The sequence below is a fragment of the Eschrichtius robustus genome, chromosome X (assembly GCF_028021215.1).
Source record: "Eschrichtius robustus isolate mEscRob2 chromosome X, mEscRob2.pri, whole genome shotgun sequence".
Taxonomy (NCBI): Eukaryota; Metazoa; Chordata; class Mammalia; order Artiodactyla; family Eschrichtiidae; genus Eschrichtius; species Eschrichtius robustus.
The window spans coordinates 108,526,330-108,547,475 of NC_090845.1; the positions used below are offsets into that span (position 1 = coordinate 108,526,330).

At 40.4% G+C, this 21,146-nt stretch overlaps 1 protein-coding gene across 3 annotated transcripts in view; it reads left to right on the forward strand.

Moving 5' to 3' along the window:
• The window catches only part of GRIA3 (glutamate ionotropic receptor AMPA type subunit 3), a 286,920-nt gene that overhangs the window by 171,784 nt on the left and 93,990 nt on the right, over positions 1–21,146 (forward strand). For all 3 annotated transcript variants that reach the window (XM_068532557.1, XM_068532558.1, XM_068532560.1), the window contains exon 5: positions 9,321–9,374. In XM_068532557.1, the coding sequence (XP_068388658.1) occupies positions 9,321–9,374 (54 nt within the window). The remainder of the gene's footprint in view (positions 1–9,320; positions 9,375–21,146) is intronic.

Consider the following 21,146-nt stretch of genomic DNA (forward strand, 5'->3'; position numbering starts at 1 on the left):
CCAAGGCTTCTGTGGATTCAAGTGAGAAAGCCTGGAATAGCTATGCCTCCTTGCTCCTGAAATGAAGCGTAGATGAGCCAAGTCCAGTTGTTACTGTCAGAGTGGGGCGGCCCGAGACTCCTGAGCAACGGTGTATAATGCAGAGGAGAGATCCATCTTCCTGACCCTGCCAAATTTCTGCTCTCACGCCTCTCACCACCCGGCCCCAGCCCCTGTTCTCTCCTGTGGTAGAAACACTGGGATGACTACACATGAAAAATTAGGTTATGGCCTGTGCTCCTTTGTCTCTGGGCAGAACAATCCCCTACCTCCCCACACACATCTTCTTCAGAGCCACAGTTTCTGTGTGGTTTGAATTCATGGTTTTGATCAATGATGCAGGCAGGAGAGGAAGGGGCGGTGGAGGGTAGCAGTGTGAGTTACTTTGCTGTTGGTTAACCCCCAGTTCAGCTTATCCCCCTGAACTCCAAGTGCAAACCTCAGCTCCTTTCCTGTACCTCCAACCCAGTGCTATCCTAACCAGTGGCCTCGATACCCCTCTGCAACAAGCTCTGATACCTCTCCAAATCCCTCACCCCATAGCGGCAGGAAACTACTTCTCTACATTTTAAGAGTGAGGACATAAAATCAGGGAAGGCTTCATGGAAGAGGCTGCATATAAGCTGGGCCTTGAAGGATAGATGTGATTGCCGCAGGGGAGGATAGAGGGAGGGAGCACTGCAATAGGAATAAGGCCGGGAAAACCTAACTAATATAGGTAGGATAAGCATCAGGCACTGTGTTAAGAGCTTTAGATACATTATTTCATTTATTCCTCACTGCAAGTCTGCAAAGTAGGTGCTAATGATAGACCCATTTTACAAATGAGGACATTGAAACAGAGAGTTTAAGTTAACTGTCCAAAGTCACACAGCTATAAAAGGGCAAAGTAGGGACCCAAACCCAGGTAGTCTAGCCTATACTCTTGGCCACCCTACTTCGCTGCCTCTCAACTACTATGTTCCCTGTTTTACAGATGGAAAACTGACACTGAGAGTTTAAGTAACTTGCCTAAGGTTACGTAGCTTGTAATTGGCAAAGCTGGGATGCATTGGCCTTAGCAGACCACCTTTTATTTACTGTATAACCATTTATACCCCTTCTAACTTAGTTTTTCCAGTGAATTTCAGTCACAGTTTCTTATAGAGCCAGCCCTGGCTTACCATCACAACAAATGCCTATAGTTGGTCCAAATAAAAATCTTCCCTCTAGTGTGTAAGCACTGTGAAACAACAAGGCTCTCCTGAAATCAAGAGAAATAGCCCTCTGAAATACATCTCTCTTTGTTTTCAAAATAGCATTCTCTTTAAGTCACCTGTTTGTCAGGCTCCCACTTATAAAAACCACAGGAAAAAAATTCTTTAGGTCTTTAGTTGGAGACAAAGTACTTTCTATCTCTAACAGGTTATGAGTTAATCATTCTCTCCTCAGTCTGCTGTACATATTTCTGTTCTCACACTTCTCCTGCTGGGTTATAGTTGTCTGTTAACTTGGCAGTCATTCCTACCCTAATGGTGAGATCCTCCAGGCTAGGGACCAGATTTTGGTGACCTCTGTCTGCCCTGTGTCTGGCCCCAGGATTGGTACAGAGCAGGCATGCAACAAATGTTCATTGAAAGAAGAAACGAATGGAATGTGGTTAAGAGAAACAACACTTCCATCCACTAGGGACTTCAGTCTATATTCCTTCTGAATCCAGTGGTATGCAGGTAAACTGGCTCTCAAGGTGAGGGGAAAAAGCCCTGATTTGTAGTGTTGGCTGATTTCTGTGGTGTAAATACCTGGCTGACTTCAAGCTACCAATGGTTTATCGTGTCAGTGTGATCACAGAGGTGGATGAGCTATCAGATGAAGAAGAGAATGGAAATTCAAATAGCCAGAGTGAAAGACCAAACCAAACATTTGTGAATTAGGAGAATTCCGTGTTTTACCTCCCAGGAACTAAGCCTCTATCATTTGTCGTCCATTTGCAAATTGAGATAAACTTAAATGACATGGCTCCCAGAAGAGAGAGAAACCTGCCAAGTAAGCAACTATCCTGAAAACCAAAGGCCCAAGAAAGACACTGGGTTTCTGAGAGATATTTACTTTTACTTGAAAATAAAAACACATTCACTTGCTTCCTTCAGCCATCAGAAAATTTCACAGATTAGGGTGTCAAATGTTGGAAGCATCGCACAGACAGAAAGTGCATTCACAGAGGCAAAATCAGGGAGTTCTAAGGCGAACATCTCATTCGACACATCCCCACACCATGTTTCTTCCTCTCCCCTCCTGACTTGAAGGCCTCAACATCCTGGGCTGAACCTGGGTCGCTAAAACTCTACCCAACCGTCCATGGTTCAGTTTTCCACACAGTAACGGAGCTAGTAAGTAAATGGCAGGATTTGAATCCAGAACCATCTGACTTCAATGTTCACGGCTCTTTCTAGTACATCACCTTTAATAAATGCCTATTTGTTCTAACCTTTAAGGGTGATTCAGATCACATCTATAAAGAGTTTTAGACTCTTACAAGTTTCAATTCTATAAGGTGTCATTTCAGGTGAGATACTAGAGTTGTTGATCCTGATAAATACCTAAAGATGGGAAAGTGTGACTCCTGGGCCAATGAAGAAGTCTCGCGTTATCCCACCCATCCCCTAGTGGTTGTGGCTGGAAAAGACACATGTTGGAGTGACTACTCAGCCTTATGTCAGATGTTGCCTTTCCTTTTCTTTTTTTTTTTAAATACAAATAATGAGTCTAGTGGCATTGCCAAGCCTTCTACTTACCACCCATTCAGTCCTTCAAGTAGATCTTGAAATTTAGGATTATAGTGCTTTGGGCCCAAACAATTTTGTAAGATCTACAGAGAAAAGAAAAAAGATACAACTTGATATTTAGAATAAAGTTGTAAATGTTAAAACAAAAGTTGCTATAAGCGTGAACATAAAATAGGTGACAGTAAATTTCATAAAAGTATGCATAAAGAACACTGTTATTTAAAATGTATTGTTTAAAATAAATTATCGCTGATTTGGGGGGATAGCCAATGCAAAATGCAGAGACTACAAAAGTCATACATATGGCTACGTTGAAGAGAAACTAATGTTCTTTTTGCTGTATTATTCAAGGTTGAATACTAGTTAAAATCACCCCTACCTCACCTTCCGGAAAAAACATCTAGAGTTATTTCCAAATAAAAATAGGGTACTGTGAAAGGTCTTCTAGATGAGATACTCCAAGAAAAGACACAGTGTTTGGAAATGCATCACATTACAGGAAGTTAGCTGATGGAAAGGTCCAGATGTTTTAAGTATTTATTATTGGCCCTATGACCAAGGACTCTAGCTGATCAAAGCTGCTGGGCTTCCTAGGTGGGGCAGTACATGGAAATTGCCTTAGGAAAGGCTTTGTAACTTTCCACATCTGTCATCTGTATGCAGTCCCAGGCATTATCTGCTACCTCCCAAACTGCCCATTATTTTGCTCCCTTACAAGACTCGTGAACCTTTGAAAGTAGATGGGGATACTCTTAAGATTTGAACCATAAGGCAAATTAACCGTATTTTATCTGGACAGGAAGACATGATCTTTATTCTCTTCCCTAAAGACACGGCTGCGTTCAGGCAATATTACCCACCACTCCTGATGGTACACCAGAGGATTTTCAGTGACATCTGGATGGATAGATTCTATTTTCACACAGTTGTATTTATTTTCTTGTATGTAGTTTCATGGATATTACTGCTTTGGACACCGCTATCTTTAAGTAAATGAGTAGCTATAAAGATAAATATTAAGAAAATAATAGTATTGTGGTATGTGGATAGATCACAAATTGTTAAGGAAGTTTGTAAGGAAATGAAATTCGAGAAATGATGTTTAAGGGCTAATACAATGAGGTGTTCCCACCAAGATCAACATGCATTGAAATGGTCCCTTATTCCTACGAGCAGGAATAATCTGTTGCTCCTTTAACTTACTTGTGGCCATTTACTGCCTCTTATTTGTATGTTCTCTTTGCCTCTCCCGCTGTTTACATCTTCCGCATATTCCATTCGTCTTAGTGAATGCCATATTGAAGTCTGGGAAGTGAAACTTCCCAAAGACATGTTCTTTGGTGAAATCCTTGTCCTCTAATCTTCACATCCTAGCATTTTATTTGATGATTTTAGATTTGATAAAATAGATTTTATTTTCTATTCAGTTGCCTTCTCTCTGCATAAGCTTCCCCTGAAGACAGTATACACAGTGATGAGATTTCTCGGTTATACTCCCATTTTCCTTCTTTATGAAAAGCTTCAGCCTTTCATCTGTACCACCCCCACCACTGGGCTGACTTTGGGTGATTGGCTCTTCTCGGCCTCACTAATCCAGCACATTTATTCAAGTCAGATGACCGCAATATGAAGCACTGTCATTCGGTTAGAGAGCGTGTGTGTGCAGATTGAGATTATTAGAAAAATAATTCTAAAGGAATGGACTTCTGATATATGTTTACTAAGACTAAAGTAATTTAGTAGCTCGGGGTTTTCATTCAAGAGAATGAACGGCTTTTATCATATCTGATGGAAGACTTCTTTTGGGAAGTCTGGCATCTTCTGAGGCTGATTTCTGTAGCTTACCACCATTTAACTCCCAACACAGCTGAAATCAGATAGGTTGCTGTAGGACAGCAGTATCTTTTTGTAACTGAGGAAGTAGAAAAGGGAAGGGGGGGGTGGGCTGAAGAAATGTCTTCTCTTTGAACACACACCAAAAAATGTGGTCTAATCGCTTTTTCTTAAAGAGAAAATACCTATATAACAGGTAATTCTGGTGAACTAAAACCAAAAACCTCCCTCATTTCTCTCCCCAGCCCTCCACATGTTCTCAAGGTACCTAAATCAAAGAGAAACAGATTAAGGTGAACGGCAAGGCATGTTCTGTACTCAAAGCAAGATCAATCTTTATACATAGATCCTTTTTTGGCACCGATGTAGAAAATCCAAACATGGAGATACTTAGGTCTGCAAATAACCTAATCTGCATACCAGATGGATCTAAGGGAAAAAACATAGACACTTTTCCACACACATATTTTTTTTTAAATGTGAGCATAGAAAAACAGATGCTTTTGCTCCCAAAGGGTCTGTGGGCCTCTCTCGAGTAGTCTTATGGAGCAATTTAACTTCAGATTTCTAAAATTATGAAAATGTCTAGATTAAGCATTAAATTGGAAGAGAAAGGGCCTCTAGAAAACCAGCTGAACATCTTCTGAATTATTTTTAACTGCTCAGTGATTCCCAGCCCCCAGTTTCACAGAGAAGTAGATGGAGGAGTCAATAAAGGGAGGTCTCCCCCAAATGGGTAGACTATAATTCACTGACTTCTTTAACAAATAATTTAATGCTCTGCCACCTGCGTGGTTCAGTGAATGAAACTACTGTTTAAGTTTCAGTGAATGAGGATTGTGGCATTATTTCTCTCAGGTCCTACTTGTGGGCATAAAAATAAATCTCCTTAAAACAATGAATTTTATCTACATTTCACACATATTCCCTGACTGCATTTATCATATCTGCCATCGTATCAAGCTATCCATCTTCTCCAACAAATCTTACAAAGGCACAGTGAATACACAACATGGATTCGGGAACTTGATATTTCCTCCTTAAATTTCACAGTAGACTGTAAAACGGCTTTCATACTTGAAGTTCTGAAACTGGTTCAGAAAGAGCGATTATAATTACTGTAAAAGCAAAGTTGAATATTCTCTTGGTTACCAAAGTCATTAAAGAACTGAGGGTACAATTTATGCCTTGTTCATCTGTAACAGATGGAAAGAAAAAAGATTTAAGACTAACTGAACAAGAACCGCTCCCATTAACTAGTTCCTTTGTGCACCGTATTACGCACAAGCCTCCCATCCCACCCCTACTCCTACAAGCCCTGCACCAAAAATTCAAAGAAAGGAAAGATCAGGAGCAAAACATGACACTTTTGGCAGTGAGGCCTCACTTAGCTCACATCAGGAGGATCGTCGCTGCCCTACGTGAGTAACATTTCAAGATAATTGAAACGTACTCTCTTAAGTATCGGGAATTTGAGCATTTCTGATGGAAACCTTCCCTCGGATGTATTATAATTTCCCTAGGTTTTTCAGCAGAAATTACTGAACGCAATAAGCCATACCCTGATGACTCAGGCACTCAGGATGAACATCCATGATTATACTGTGCCGTAGTGCAATGTTGTCTGCTTTTTGGGGGGACTCTTCCTTCCCCTTTAAGTCACTTTGTCACTTCCTCTGCTGCTAATGTACCTCTTCCTAATATCACCACCCCCCTCCATACACACCCCTTCTAATTTGTAGCTTTTCACTTACTGTGAACTAGAAAACCAAAATTGGTAAGAACTGTATGTTAAATAAGAGTTAAGAAGGCACTGAAGGTAAGGATGAGGAAATAATTACGGCCTTTAACGCAACAGCTTTGTGACACCTAAAGGTTCCTATCTTTAGATAACTTTCCCATCTCTTCAGTTTAAACTAAATTTTGAAAGGGTAGTTCTATGAGAGAACTACCTTCAAATAAGTGAGTTTGTTTTGCACAGACCATCTGGGCATGGATTAAAGCGGATATTCTAATAGCTTCAAGTTTTTCTGAACCTGAAAAACACTATCTAAGTGAATGACCTCTCTCCACAGTTATTTAACCCCACATAATTACATAATGCACATCCCAAACACTTTTGTAGATGTTATTCAGTTTGATTCTGACAACAGTGCTGAGATAGGAAAGGCCAGGCTCATGGTCCCAGGTTACAGGTAAGGAAATGGAGGCTGGAGAAAGTTGAGTGACTTGCCCACAATCAAACTGAGTACGTGACAAGGTTGGGCTCCTGGGTTCTCTTTCGGGGCTCGTCTAACAACACTTATGTTTTCTGTGGCTCCCTGTTGCCTTTCTTATGCTCAGAAGAACACTAAACCCTGCCTCTGGTGAGACAGACTTACTCTGTTTCCTTTGGGCTTGCTTCTTTGTTTCTCTCCAAGCTCTGCCAGATGTCCTTAGGAACCTTGCTCATTTTTCTAACAGAACTCAAAAACCCTCTGATTTTATTATGTTGAAGGTTCTCAGGGAATTAAAAATTCAACAAATGTATGGTCCCAACTTGCCATCAAAGTTAACAAATGTCACCAGGAAGGATGTTTCTCACAAGCGGACACTGAAGAATACATCCCAGCAGATACCTAACAGCTCATTTTGTGTCACAGTGGTGTGAGAAATCACCTCCTCAAGACATTCATTAACCTTTCATTTCCTCCGTAAATAATCAGTCAGATACGTGGCTCATATTTTAAATTAATCAAAAATAGCTCTCTCTCTCTCACTCGCTCTCTCTCTCTCTCTCTCTCTCACTCGCTCGCTCTCTCTCTCTCTCTCTCTCTCTCTCTCTCTCTCTCTCTCTCTCTCGCAGTACTTAAAATGAATTGAAATAAGCATGATATTTAAATATGTGGTTCCACACCTCTGGGCCAGCTTAAACCTCATCTCCTCCAGGGAGCCTTCCCTATCCATCCCAGCAGGCCTTAGACGTCTCTTCTTCCTCTTCTCCAAGAACCTAGAGTAATTCTTGATATTTGACATTTAGCACATATTAAGAAACCATGTAATGTACTGCCAAGAGCGTGGGTTCTGGAGGTACACAGACCTAGGTTCTAATTCCAGCTTTAGCATTTCTTAGCTGTGTGGCCTTGGGTAAATTACTTAAATTCTCTTTGGTTGAGATTCCTCATCTGTAAAATGAAACTTATGATACTTAATCTGTTTAATTGTTCTAGGGATTAAATACAGCACCTAGCGCAGTGCCTGGCATACACTAGGAACTCAATTAAGGGCAATTGTTTTTAATATTATCATTATGACCTTTTACATATAGTTCTGGTTTGATATGTGTACAACATTGTTTTCTCAAACTGTTTTTAGACCCTTGACAGCTGTGTCCATAGAGGAATATATGATGAAGTTTAATGGCCCCTTACTTGCACAGGTTCTTTCTGAGGCCTTATTCCAAATACTGTATTCATAATTTTGTATTATTTTTCTTAAAGAGGGCTCTTAAAGTGATATTAGCTTCAGGCCTGCACAAAACCTGGTTCTGCCTCTGGTTGTGTCTTTAACCTCGATCATATCCCCCTCCTCACTCCCACTCCTGCATACTACTCTGCACAGTCAGTACTCAAAAAAATGACGTTTTATAAAATCTTCAATTAACCAGAATTTTTGCTGTACTTAACTATAAGGAAATAAGCTTATGTCAGGTATTTTGTGAAAACCTTTCAACTGCCAACCAGTACATTTAGTTGGAAAATATTCAATCCACTTACATATTTTGAGATAATAAAAATGCGCTTTGTAAACTGTAAAGCTTAGTATTAATACAGTGCTACTCATGAAAATTATGATAAGAGTGATGACCCCAAGGCAGGGTTTCTCAATCTCGGCACTACTGACACTTTGGGCTGGATAATTCTTTGTTGTGGGGACTGCCCTGTGCATTATAGGATATTTAGCAGCGTCTCTGGCCTCTACTCACTAGAAGCCAGTCACCCCTCCTAGATGTGACAATCAAGATGTCTCCAGGCATTGCCAAATATCCCCTAGGGGAAAAATCCCTTCCCCCACTACCTTAAGGCACATTCAGCACCAAAAGATGTACAGATGTTCACAAGTCTTTCATATTAAGGTAAGAAAAGGAAGGCAAGCATTTTAGAAAAGTTTTTTTTTTTCTCAACTGCTTCTGCTAGAAAAGTTTTCAATAAGCAAAAGCAACCTCGATTAACCTGAAAATCACATTAACCCCATTCCTTGTGTGTTCTATTCCCTAAGCATTCCAGATAAAGAAAGAAAAATGTACCATACATTCTATTTTCTAATTTGTATGCGAAATTCAGCCCATTTTCCAGCTCAACAGCTAAGTACAGAAATCCAGTTCATGGGTGAGGGATCATCAGTTTCATCACTTTTGCCATCTATTTTAAGTGATAATGATGCCACTGACCTGGAAGTTAAGAGAGCTTTTTTCCCTTGCTGTTGACATTTTTAACTTTCATATTAGCAATTCTTCCTGTATCCTATGCCTGAAAGTAAAATGCAACAAAAAGAAATCTGGCCCAACTAACTATGATTTACTATATATAAACGACCTAACACTTCGTCGATTATTTAAAAGTACTTTGCTCTAGCCATCCCAATGACTGTGCAATTGAAAATGTCCTTGAATAAGCAATATTTCTTATTTTTTTATTTCTGCAGGTTGTGATCCTGGGGAAGCATTCAAGAGGTTACCACTACATGCTTGCTAACCTGGTAAGAACAAGCAGAGTTTAAGTTGCCAGGGCATTATATTCTATTTAGTTTGTGTCACCTGTAATTATCCCAGAAAGAAATACAAGAAGAACCTAATGTGTTCTCTAGACACTTGGAGAAATGAGTCAGTAAATACTAAAACCTGAATGCAATAGCCTTGTTTTCAATTATGCTGTGTCTGTTTTAGCTGTGAAGCTTATATCCTCTCCTCGTTGAAAAACTAATAATTTGATATGATTCTTCACTGATTATTCTTAGATTTAATTTGGATTTGAAATGTCAACCATTTTAATCAGGTTTGAAATGTAAAACAAGGGACAGGGGACACAAGAAACTGACTCTTTCCCCAATTAATCCAAGTGTATGTGCACATTAGTATTGGACTTGTCTTTCTAGAAGCAGGCCACTACCAAATCTTTTCAAACCAGACGTGAGCAGTAGGTTTGAACATAGAACATTAAGTAATCCTGTCAAAGTGTATAGCCACCTTTCTACCCATACCAAAACACAACTTGAATCTTTACCTTCAAACTCCCCATGCCTTTAAAATTTGTGACATTCTAGAAGTTGCTTTTTATCAAGGTTGGTTTATAGGTCTTCTTTCTCTAAAAGGACAATTGGCTTAGGAATTAACAAAGTGGCTTCTAAATCTGTAATATATGTTTGGCAGAGGTTCTGAATAATACTATCTCCCTGTAATGAAAGAGGAATGGTAAATTATCACTATGATACTAAGAATCTATTAAATTATTACGTAACATGAGTTCTAGCCCCAATTTTATTTCATTAGCACAAGAGAATCATAATCATTATAGAGCTCTTAAACCAAAAGAATAGCAACAAAGGTGAAAGATTATCGTAATTATATTCTCAGATTTCTTAAATCAAAGAAAAAAGTCTTATTTTGTTTTAATAATGAATATTTTTAAATGAGAAAGGAAATGTTACTTAAACCTCCGTAAGAAGTGTGTGCACTCAGACACTTTATGAGATGAAGATTAGAGCTACTGCTTTGAAATGTTGTGTGCATCTTCTCCAATAAATTGCTCAAAGTGGAGAGCTTCAGTCCGTTGTAGGGATAAATGAATCGACTCTTTTAGGAGGAGGAATCTTGATTCTTAATTTACATCTGAGTACATCCAATTTGTTTTTAGACAACTGACAGGTAAAGGATGTTTGTTGACTCGCTGGGGGTTAGACCAGGCTTTGGCAGGAAACATGGAGGTTATAGCAAGGTATCTGAGGCAGTTCTTGATGGATTTTTACCATTTCTTTCTCACCCATAAGCATTTTGCTCTCCTTCCTTCCTTCCTCTCTTCCTTCCTTCTTCCCTCTCCCTTTCTCTTCTCCTCTGCCTAGGGTTCACTCAGCACTGATGGTACATGAGACAACTTTGGGTAGTGCACACACGAACTTTTTTTTATTACAATGGCAAATGTATTTATTTACTATGTATTAGAAAAACATAAAACTAGTACATCAAAACCCAAATTTTATGGATGTTATTACTTCATACAGGGCTAGAGGTTTAACAACAAATGAAATAATTGTTTATGTCAAATGTGTCAAGTAAACAATAGCATGTTGCTATAAACAGATACAGCAAAATCTGTTTTGGGTATATGCAGTTGTGGTGGTACCTGGATGACTGAAGTTTGGGAAAGAGCATTGAACTAGGGGTCAGAGACTTTGGGTTGTCCTACTGACTTTGCTACTCACTAGCTATGGGATGTTGGATAAGTCACCTCACCTTTGAGGACCTCAGTTTCCATACTGTAAAACTCAGATGGGAGTGGGGAGTTCATTGATGGATTGGTTGGATCCTTTAGAAGAAGATGCTGAGATATAAATAGAAGCGCAAGACATTTATTGGGAGTAATTCCTGTGAAAAATAAAAGGGAGAGGGACACAAATAGAAAGGGAGCCCTTCAGACCACAATACAGGTCTGATATCAGCGAAGGAGGGGAAAAGGAAGGAAGTTTGAGGGATAGTTAGGGAGTTTGGGATTGACATGTACACACTGCTATATTTAAAATGGATAACCAACAAGGACCTACTGTATAGCATAGGGAACTCTGCTCAATATTTATGTAACAACCTAAATGGGAAAAGAATCTGAAAAAGAGTAGATACATGTATGTATATAACTGAATCGCTTTGAGGTACACCTGAAACTAACACAACGTTGTTAATCAACTATGCTCCAATATAAAATTAAAAGTTAAAAAAAAAAAGATCTTCAGACCATGGGATAGCACAGCTGGGAGCTCCAGTGCAACAACTCCACGTGGAGGAGGCCCATCCTGCCCCAAAATGGCGAGCCACTGTACCCCGACCTTGCTCAGCCATCGGCTGGCGGCTGCCTGGGAAGCACCCACCTCCCGCTTGCGAGCTGGGGCAAATCCTGAAGGCACCTGAAGCTGGAGACTGTCAGCTAACTCACGTCCTGGAGGCAGGTTCTATGTTAAAAGATCTAAGCCTGAGCCGTGCACATCAATGGTTGTCTCAGTTGGCGTTAAGGTGACCAGATGATCTATAAAGACCTTTCCCATTCTGGATTTCTAACTGGGCCTCTCTAATCCTACTGACAATCCTTTAGAACTTTGGTTTCAATTTTGAGACCCAGAGCTGACAGAAGTGAAAGCGTGTAGAGTGACAGAACTGCAAGAGAAAATCACTAGGACAAGGTTGGGGAAGAGAATGGTAAACTGGATGCCTAACACAGAACTCAGAATTATGAAACCTTGGAAAGATGCCTACTACAAGAATAAGCAAAGTCTGTTCCCTCAGAAAGAATGTAATATATAGTGTCATGTCAGTCTGGATAATGAAAACATGAATTCATTTCCCATGCTTTGAGCTGCCACCCCTTCTCTTCCTCTAGTGACCTTCTTTCCATTTGAACACAGCCATGTGTCTCCATAAGTCCCTGTTCTCTATATCAAATTGCATATGGGCAATACGGATAGGAACCGTTACTAACCTCTGATAAAATAATGAGCCACATTATCCCTTCTGTGGTTAGCAGATTTTTTTAAGCAGCTAAAAATACCCCAAAGACACGTATACATATATACACACAGCAAACCAAAACTATTTAGAAGTCATTTAGATGATCAAAAACGGGTAAGTGGAGCTAAGAAGATGTTTCCTTTCAAGATGAGCCAGCTGGATGAAAGCTGAGGACACATACACAAGGGAAGAAGTTCTCATCTGAATCTTGGTGTAACAACAGCACAGAACCACTGCCTTCTTCTACAGCTGCAAAATGAAAAACACTCACACTGCCTACCTAAGCTTTCTGGAACCACCTGCACCAGAGCCCCAAGTGTCCCCTTTGCTACTAAGTCCCATCTATCTGGCAATGACTTCTATGTGCTTTTACATGGACCTTCCCTGGTAGCAATCCTAAAGTGACAAGACCTGGATATTCTGTAAATGCTTCAACAAGGACCTTTCATAGGTCAAGGTGTACATTTCAGAATGGACAACAAGCTGCAGAAAGTTCTAACGGGTTGAAATCCCTGGAAGAAACAAAAGATTTCATCGGGAGCACAGGCCAGAGATGTGATCTGGTCAGGCCGGAAGTGGACATGCCAATAATGAAAGAGTAAGTAAGTCTCTTACAAATTCTGTATCAGTCGGTGGTGTCATTTCTTTTTAGGGGTTGTTCCACAGTTGATTGTTATTTCCTCTTCCAGAACTCTCTCTAAGGTGGTAATGTGTCTCTACTTTAGTACCAGAGGTAACCAGCAGGTATACAATTTGTCAGTCAAGCAACCGCTCTTTCTTTCATGGTAAGGTCCTGGATCAGGATCCTTTCCACTGCATTCCCAGGCATGTTGTGTATTGTGATTTCATTGTTTCATATATGTCAATAATAGTGTGCAGAACCCTAGACTAACCCTAGGCATAATGAAGGAAAAAAGCACTAGACCAGGAGCTAGGAGATAGGTTCGAACCCCAAGAATTGATCTGACTAGCCTGTGACAAACCAAACCTCTCTGAACCTGTTTCTTAATCTGTAAAATGAAGAGATAGACCAGATCAAGGTTTCCCAAAGTGTGCTATTTGTACATGAGATGATTTTAGGTAGTATATAGCAAAACTTCTTAGACTGATTAGTTTTGAATTTATATTAAATGTGTATTCGAAAAAGATGACTCTTCCGTCAATTCTATGATGCTAAATTAGATACTTAGATTAAAAACCTTAGTCGATGTAAAGAAAATATATGAGGTAAAGACTAGTTCAGATCATCCACCCATGCGGCAAAAAAAACCCTGTAAAGGTGGTATGTTAGAGGCTAAAATTTGAAAAACACTCCAAAGTGACTTCCAGCTCTACATTTCTTCCCTCGTGGAGGGTCTGTTTGGACCAGGGAAGGCCAGGAGTGAGAGTGTAGGCACAGCAGCTGGGTGAATATGGAGGACATAAGTGGGGGAGCACAGCCGGAGCCCTGTTAGCCTTGGGATATTGTCACAGAGCAGACTTCAAATCAGTCCAGGGGGCAAAAGCCAAGCAAAGGGTTGAGTGCCCTTAGCTACATTCTAAACAGAGCTGCAGCTCTAAAGGATCAATCAAAGCCATTTAATAGTTGACACAGAACAAACTGGATCTGGGTTGAGATGATCCAACAACAGATGTTCAGTACCCAGCCCCCCAAATAAAGCAAAAATCTCCAAGCATTTGAGGCGCCCAGGGGAAACTGTAAGCCACGGTAGGGCTCATTCAGTGCTGCGCCAGTTAACCTCTGCCTTAGAAGACCCGACGGTTTCCTTGCCTAGGCTGAGACTGGTCCCAGGGTTGGGGACAGTTGTGGACCCTACAAGTGGAAGTTAGGTAATGTCAGCTGCCCAGCGGGAGAGGGCCGTAGGACAGGTGATCAAGTTAGCCATTGTGCCAGGGGAGAAAGGGGGAAGAGAGCTGACTATCTGAGACTCCTTCCTGCTGTGCCAGCTGTTTTCTTTAGGCTTTTCCTTTAATGTCTCCAATGAGGAGAGACTTCTTACCCGCCCATTTCCCCAAGCTTTTTAGAGATCAGGAAACAGGCTCAGAAAAGATACATGACTTGTCTGAAGTCTCACAGCTAATCCATTGCCAAGCTAGGTTTCCAGCCCAGGTTGGTCAGACACTTTACCAAGAGCATCTCGCTCCTCTCATTTTACCCACTCAAGCATCTCAGTGAGACAGAAGGCCAGCCCCACAAAGGTCACATAAGAACATTTGCAAAGACATAAATGTATATGAATGACGTATAGACTATAAATTTATGAGGGTGAAGTAATCAGAGAGAAAAAGGCTTAAAAAAACAAGGACAGCTTTGTGAATCTGGGTTTGAAACGCGTCCAATGGGCCAATATGAAATGTATCTTAGCAGGCACCAGTTCCATCTCCATCACTGTCTTCTCCCCTGCTACATTCATATTCATCCTCTCTCTCTCTCCCTCACACACACACACATTCCTCTCCCCTGCTCTCTCATCCCCCTTCTTTCTCTTGCTCTCTCTTCTTTCTTTCCCTCGCCATCTGCCCCATTCATATGATTAGTATGCCAGAAAATAATGATGGGGAGTACTAGATTATATCTAATTTTTCTAAAATTTTACTAAAACAAAAGCATTAGTCAAAAAATAGAACTCCAAAGAAGCATCCAGGAGTAACCGGAGCTTGGAGAGGTGAACTCTGCAGCTTCCCGGATCTAGGGATGTACCTGAAACAGAGAGGGGCCCACTTTGTTTAAAGAGAAAACAAGTTTGAATGAGACTGAGTCATGCTGTTTTGCTTGCCAATAACAACTGTTCCCTTCTGCTCCCTTCCCCTCCCAGGTCTTCTTGTTCTGTTCTCTACTCTTTCCCTTCCTTTGTACTTCCATTTTTAATGTTCTAAATAAAAAATTCAAATGCTCAAAGTCATGTTGTGATCACTGACACCTCAGCAGATGGCATGTAAACACAGAGCTCACTGGGCTGGAGCCCGGCCTTACCGGCAAAGGAGGTGAGCTTGAAGGGAAAAATCCCCCCTGGTCCCCAATGCCAGGAGCCCAGTCACCTCCCCTGGGTACACAGCTTCTCTGGTGGCTCAGGATTCACTTTCTTCTCCAAATGAAGATAGGATACAGCAGAGTATCAAGGGAATGAGGAGTGGGGACTGGGCAGGGGTCCAACGTCCTACCGTGCATTTAGAAAGGCACAGGCAATTGTCAGCTTAAAGTAGCCAACTTTGAGACTCTCATTCCCCCTCTCCAAAAACGCCTCCATTATAGTCAACCATCCCTGCCTCCCCCTGCCTGAAATTAACAAGGAAAGATCACTTCCTACTCAATGTTCTAGCAAGATGCGTTGAAAAAATTCTGTTTTCTCCCCCGGGCCCCTCCCACGTCATATCTGCTAAAACAGTGCTTCTCAAATTATCTGTGAAGAAGGGCCAGATTTTCCCCCAAATATTCACACAATAAAAGCACAACAACAATAAATTACTAAAAAACATGAAATAAACAAAACAAGACATATAAAATACAAGCCCAAGTTTTTTTAGTATTAGATTCAACAGCCATATTACTCTGTCAACTTGCTTATAAACTGAAGGCTTATATTCAGTTTCTCTCCTTCTATCATCTCTGACCGGTAACAAACAGCAGACCAGCACCAGTCCACACATACCTCGGGTAGCACTACTCTAAAGATTTTTATAACAAGTTCGTTTTTCTATATACCACGTATATGCCCAATACCTTGTTCACTCTACTACAAGGAAGACAGAAGGTGGTCTCTTTAAGAACTGTATAAACATATTGAACAGACCAAACTGGCACAACTTAGGATCACTGGCATGGAGGTAGAGCAGGTGCTGGGACCTGTGCTGGGAATGAAGAGAAGGCAGAGGGTGGGGAGTCAAAACTCTGCATAGTATGGCCAGAGAAGGGCTTTCAGAGAAGGTGACTTTGAAACAATGATCTGAATGGTGAGAAAGGTCCAATTATATGAAGAATCAGGGAAAGTTCATGTAATGCATAGGGAACAACATGTGCCAAGGTCCTGTGGCAGAAAAGAGTTTGATACCTCTCTGAACTGTTAGAAGGCAATTTTGGCTACAGCAGAGTGAGCGACAAGATCTGGATTATCTAAGGCCTACTGCCTGGCTAAGTTTTAGCTCTTTTCAACAGCATCAGAAAGCCACTGAAGAATTTCAAGCAGGGGAGAGACATGACCTGATTTCTGCTTTAAAAAAAAAATCAGTGTCAAGTGGATGGATCTTATGGTATTTAAATTATACCTCAATATAACTGTTAATAAAAAAGAGATCAGTGCCTATTTTTCCCACTAATAGCATTTATGTCAACTTGTAATTATTTGTATATTCATACAGATAACTCCCACCGGACTAAAGTGTTGTGAGGTTAGGCACCAAGTTGGATATGGCTCGCCATTGTACCAACAGATAGCACTTAGAAGGTTTCAAAGTATGTTTGTTAATTGGATTAGAGAATAAAACAGTGAGTGAACAATACAAGCAACCTGTAATCAAGTGCTAATTTATATGGTGTAATCTTTAACTCTGTGCATTACATCCTCCCAGGAGGATGGATCTGCTTCTAGAAAAAGACTTGTGTCTCTCATTAGCAATCTGATAACTTGAGTCACCACAATTACCGTGCATTTCCCCATCAAAGCATCACCCAGATGAACAATTCAGATGGCACTAAAGGCAAAGCCAGCCTTCATCCAAATTGAGACAGATACTCCTCCTTGGCAGCCTTCCACCCCTCATTCTACTGCTTTTACCTTCCATATAGGCAAGCCACCTTTCTCATTTCTCACCCGTAATCTACCATCAACTCAATGAAAGTCACCCAACTTATCTTGTCTCTGTTTTCCTCTCTGTACAAAATGTACCCTAACAATAATATTATATGAAGGAAATCGCCACGTAATATCTTAAAAATAAGTGCCCTAAAAGTAAGCCTTGAATATATCTATTTCCAAATCTCAATTATCTCACCAGAAGGAAACTGAATTGCAGTACTATATGTATGAATCAAGGGAGACAGGATGATACCAAAGTCATCTGGATCTTTGGAAGACTGAGTTGTCTGGCTATTCTCAAATCAAGGACAATCTGTCTTTGGATGCCAGTCGTGTAACTAGTGTCTGTGTAAAAGATGGCCTTGGAGACTTAATCAAAAGTAGCTTACAAGGCCTTGCATTAGGCACAGAGGTCATGGTTGGTTTTATACTGTTGGGTTCAGATGTGGGCAACAGTCACTGGCTCAAACAGATGTGATGTGACTGAGAAGCAATGCAATTGATGAAATATAGCAGAGCTTACAAATCTAAATGAGTAGTCTCCTTCTCAAAGGAATAACTTCTGAGATTATATCCATATTTCCAACAAATGTTGCCATTGTTGCACAGAGGCAAATAGTCAAGTGTACAGATACTTAGAACATAGAAAGTGAGGAAGTAGAGTTTCAACTCGCCCTATCTGTGAGCACTAGGATTGCCTCCAACCTTTCTCTGCCTTCTCTCATCTCCTTTAATCTCTCCCTCTGCATACAGCTTACTGGACCAACCAAAGGAAGGGAGACCACCATGGCAGTGAGCAAAAACCAAAACAAACAAAACACAATTTCAAGCAAACCAAATTGGTGAAATGCAAGGAGCACTAGAATTTGATATCTAATCTAAACACACAAAAATCATTGAGTATCTGATCATCACTTCTAGTTATTAAAATCCCTATGAAATAATAAAATGGGCTCAACAGAAATTCCACTCACTACAGCAGGGGATTTGGAACCTCAGAGCCACTAAGCAATAATATTGTGGAGTTTACACATAAACGTATTACGTGGAAAGCATGGGAAGGCATGCGACAATGAAGGAGGACAAGAGCCCATAAGCAGTCAACAATGTGCAAGAGCCTATGTGATAACTGGCAAAAGGGGACACAATTGGCCTTATTACTATCTGGTAGAGAATATAGAGACAAATTTAATATAGATGTTTCTTAGTCATTATTTTACTAATTGAAATGGCTCTTGAAGAATGAAATTTCAGTAGACACCCAGAGCTATAAGTGATGAAGTGACAGCCCTTTCTAGACAAAGGTAACAGAACAAAGGTACCAAGGTTTAAAGGGGAGCGATGTGGCTAGAGCATGAGGTCTCTTGAAGGAAAAGGTGTGGATAAGGCCAAGAGAACAAAAGATAACAGATAATGGAAATCCTTGAAGGTCAAGTCAAGATATTCAGCTGTCAGTATGTCTGTAGAAAGCAGGGAATCATTGCAGTGATTTGAGGAAAGGAGTATTATGCTCTAACAGATATTTTAGGAAGATAAATTTATTATGCAAAGAATAAACTGGAAAGGTAAAGAACTGGAAGTTGGATCACCAGCTAGGAAGCCAGGACGATAAACTAGGCTGGTGGTCCTCAAACCCACTTGTGCTTCAAAGTCACTTGTTGAATTTATTTAAAAAAAAAAAAAAAAGACAGGTGCTTGGGCCCCATACCCAGTGACCCAATAGGCTTAAAGTGCCATTAATTGAAAGAAGGGATACAGGAAGAGGAAGAGATTTTAAGGGAATATAACAACTTTGCTTTGGGGCACATTCTTTTTAAGACACACATGGAATAAGGAAGTCAATTTAGTTGGTAGACAATTAGAAAAGGGGGTTCTAGAGTATAAGAGAGGTTCTAATTGGAAACTCATTGGTATCTCATTCAAAGTGAATTCGAGTTGAAAATTCCAAAAGAAAACAAGAAATTAATTTGTTTTATAGACTCTAAGCCTTAAAATGTAACAAATTCATCGGCTGAGGTATTTTATGTATCATAAATGTTATTTATCATAACTGAGTAACACTTATGTTGAAAAAGTAGATTCTCAGGGCCCAGCTATGTGAGAATCATGACAATCTACTGCCCCCCCAACATACACACACACTCAAAATTTTAAATGGAAAAAGGCAAAGAAAAAGAAAATGAAGAAATTCTAATATCTTTGGTTAGATGGGAGATGCCAGAAGAAGAAACTGATTTTTAAGCAACAAATGAACTGCTATGATTCAGTGAAGCAATAGAGCAGTTGCTATAAAACAGCAAAACCTGCTGAAACAAAATGAGCCATCCTTTCCCACAAAAATATCAAAGAAATCTACTGGAATGCATTTTGTCTTCGGTCAAACTATATTATTTTAAAGTATATAATTTTTAATAGTAGATGAAGCTCAGTGAGGAAACAGAATTCATGGTACAGAAATTTCCTTTGAAGTCAGACATGTTTAAATTTATGTATTAAATAAAAGGATATGGGTTTTCTGTCCTTTTTTAAGCAGTTACTATTGGAAGAAGTGCTTGCATCAGGCACTTAAACCCTGAAACAAAAATGAGAACAAACCAAAAAGACTTAAAGAACTTTAAATATTACTTTTGTTCTGAGCCAAGGGCACGAGTTAAAAAGTAAAAACTTGTAAACTTATCACATATTTAGATTGGTAGTCAAACTTATACTTTTTCTAAAGACGAGGATTTTGTGATAATAATTAAAAAAATCCATCTGTAGTCACATGTATTACTGTCTGGTCCCTGCACTACTTCTGTTCACCGACCTTCCTCCCTTTATTTTCCCCTTTATCACCCACATGTTTAGCGTTCATTCTTGTTGTGCTAGTGTCTTACAGAGATTTTGGAGAGACTCAGTGCCAGTGTTCTCAACTTGAGGCCCTTCTGTGACCAAGTCATAAAGAGAAGACTAGCAAGAGTTGTGAACAAATGCAATGCCTTAAAATAATGAGATAAGAGGTGACCATGGACCAAGAGCCAGCCAACTCCTGCTCCGTAGCTAGAACTTGTATCCCAACTTCAAATTTCTATAACTATCTTTCATCTTCTATTTTCCCCCTTATCATCCAGATGGTTGAAGGTCATTTCTTTTTTTTTAATTCATATTTAATTTTTTAAAATAGTTAATTAATTTTTATTTTTGGCCGTGTTGGGTCTTCGTTTCTGTGCGAGGGCTTTCTCTAGTTGCGGCGAGCAGGGGCCACTCTTCATCGCGGTGCGCGGGCCTCTCACTATCGCGGCCTCTCTTGTTGCGGAGCACAGGCTCCAGATGCGCAGGCTCAGTAGTTGTGGCTCACGGGCCTAGTTGCTCCGCGGCATGTGGGATCTTCCCAGACCAGGGCTCGAACCCGTGTCCCCTGCCTTGGCAGGCAGATTCTCAACCACTGCGCCACCAGGGAAGCCCTGAAGGTCATTTCTGTTGCATTAGTTCCTGCTCAGAGTTTTTAGACAGACATCTTCCCACCTCAGGGTCTCTATGTAGCCAACTCAAGCAGTGAATTCTGGCAAGAGGTATGGACAAGTGAGATGTCTTAAAATAATCACACAGGTAGAGAAAGTGAACCAGGAGCCAGCCAACTTCTCCCCTGAATCAAGACATTTCTCCTAACTTCCATCATCCTACCAGAATACTCCCTGCCACCATCATTTTATTTCCTTTTCTATACACTCTGCATGGTTTGTTTTCTTGTTCTGCTTCAGTGTCTTTACATGGGTTTCAGGGATACATGAGGGGGTGTGACCAGCGCAACAACTACAACTAAAATCTAGCAACATATTCTAGAAAAGTGCAGTGTCTTAAATTTAGATATCAGAGAAGGAGGACCAGGACACTGGCACCTCTTACTTTTTAGCCAGAATCCATCTTTTACACTGTCTGTTCCTACCACTCTCTCCCCTTGCTTTTTTCCTGCCTACCTGCTGTGTG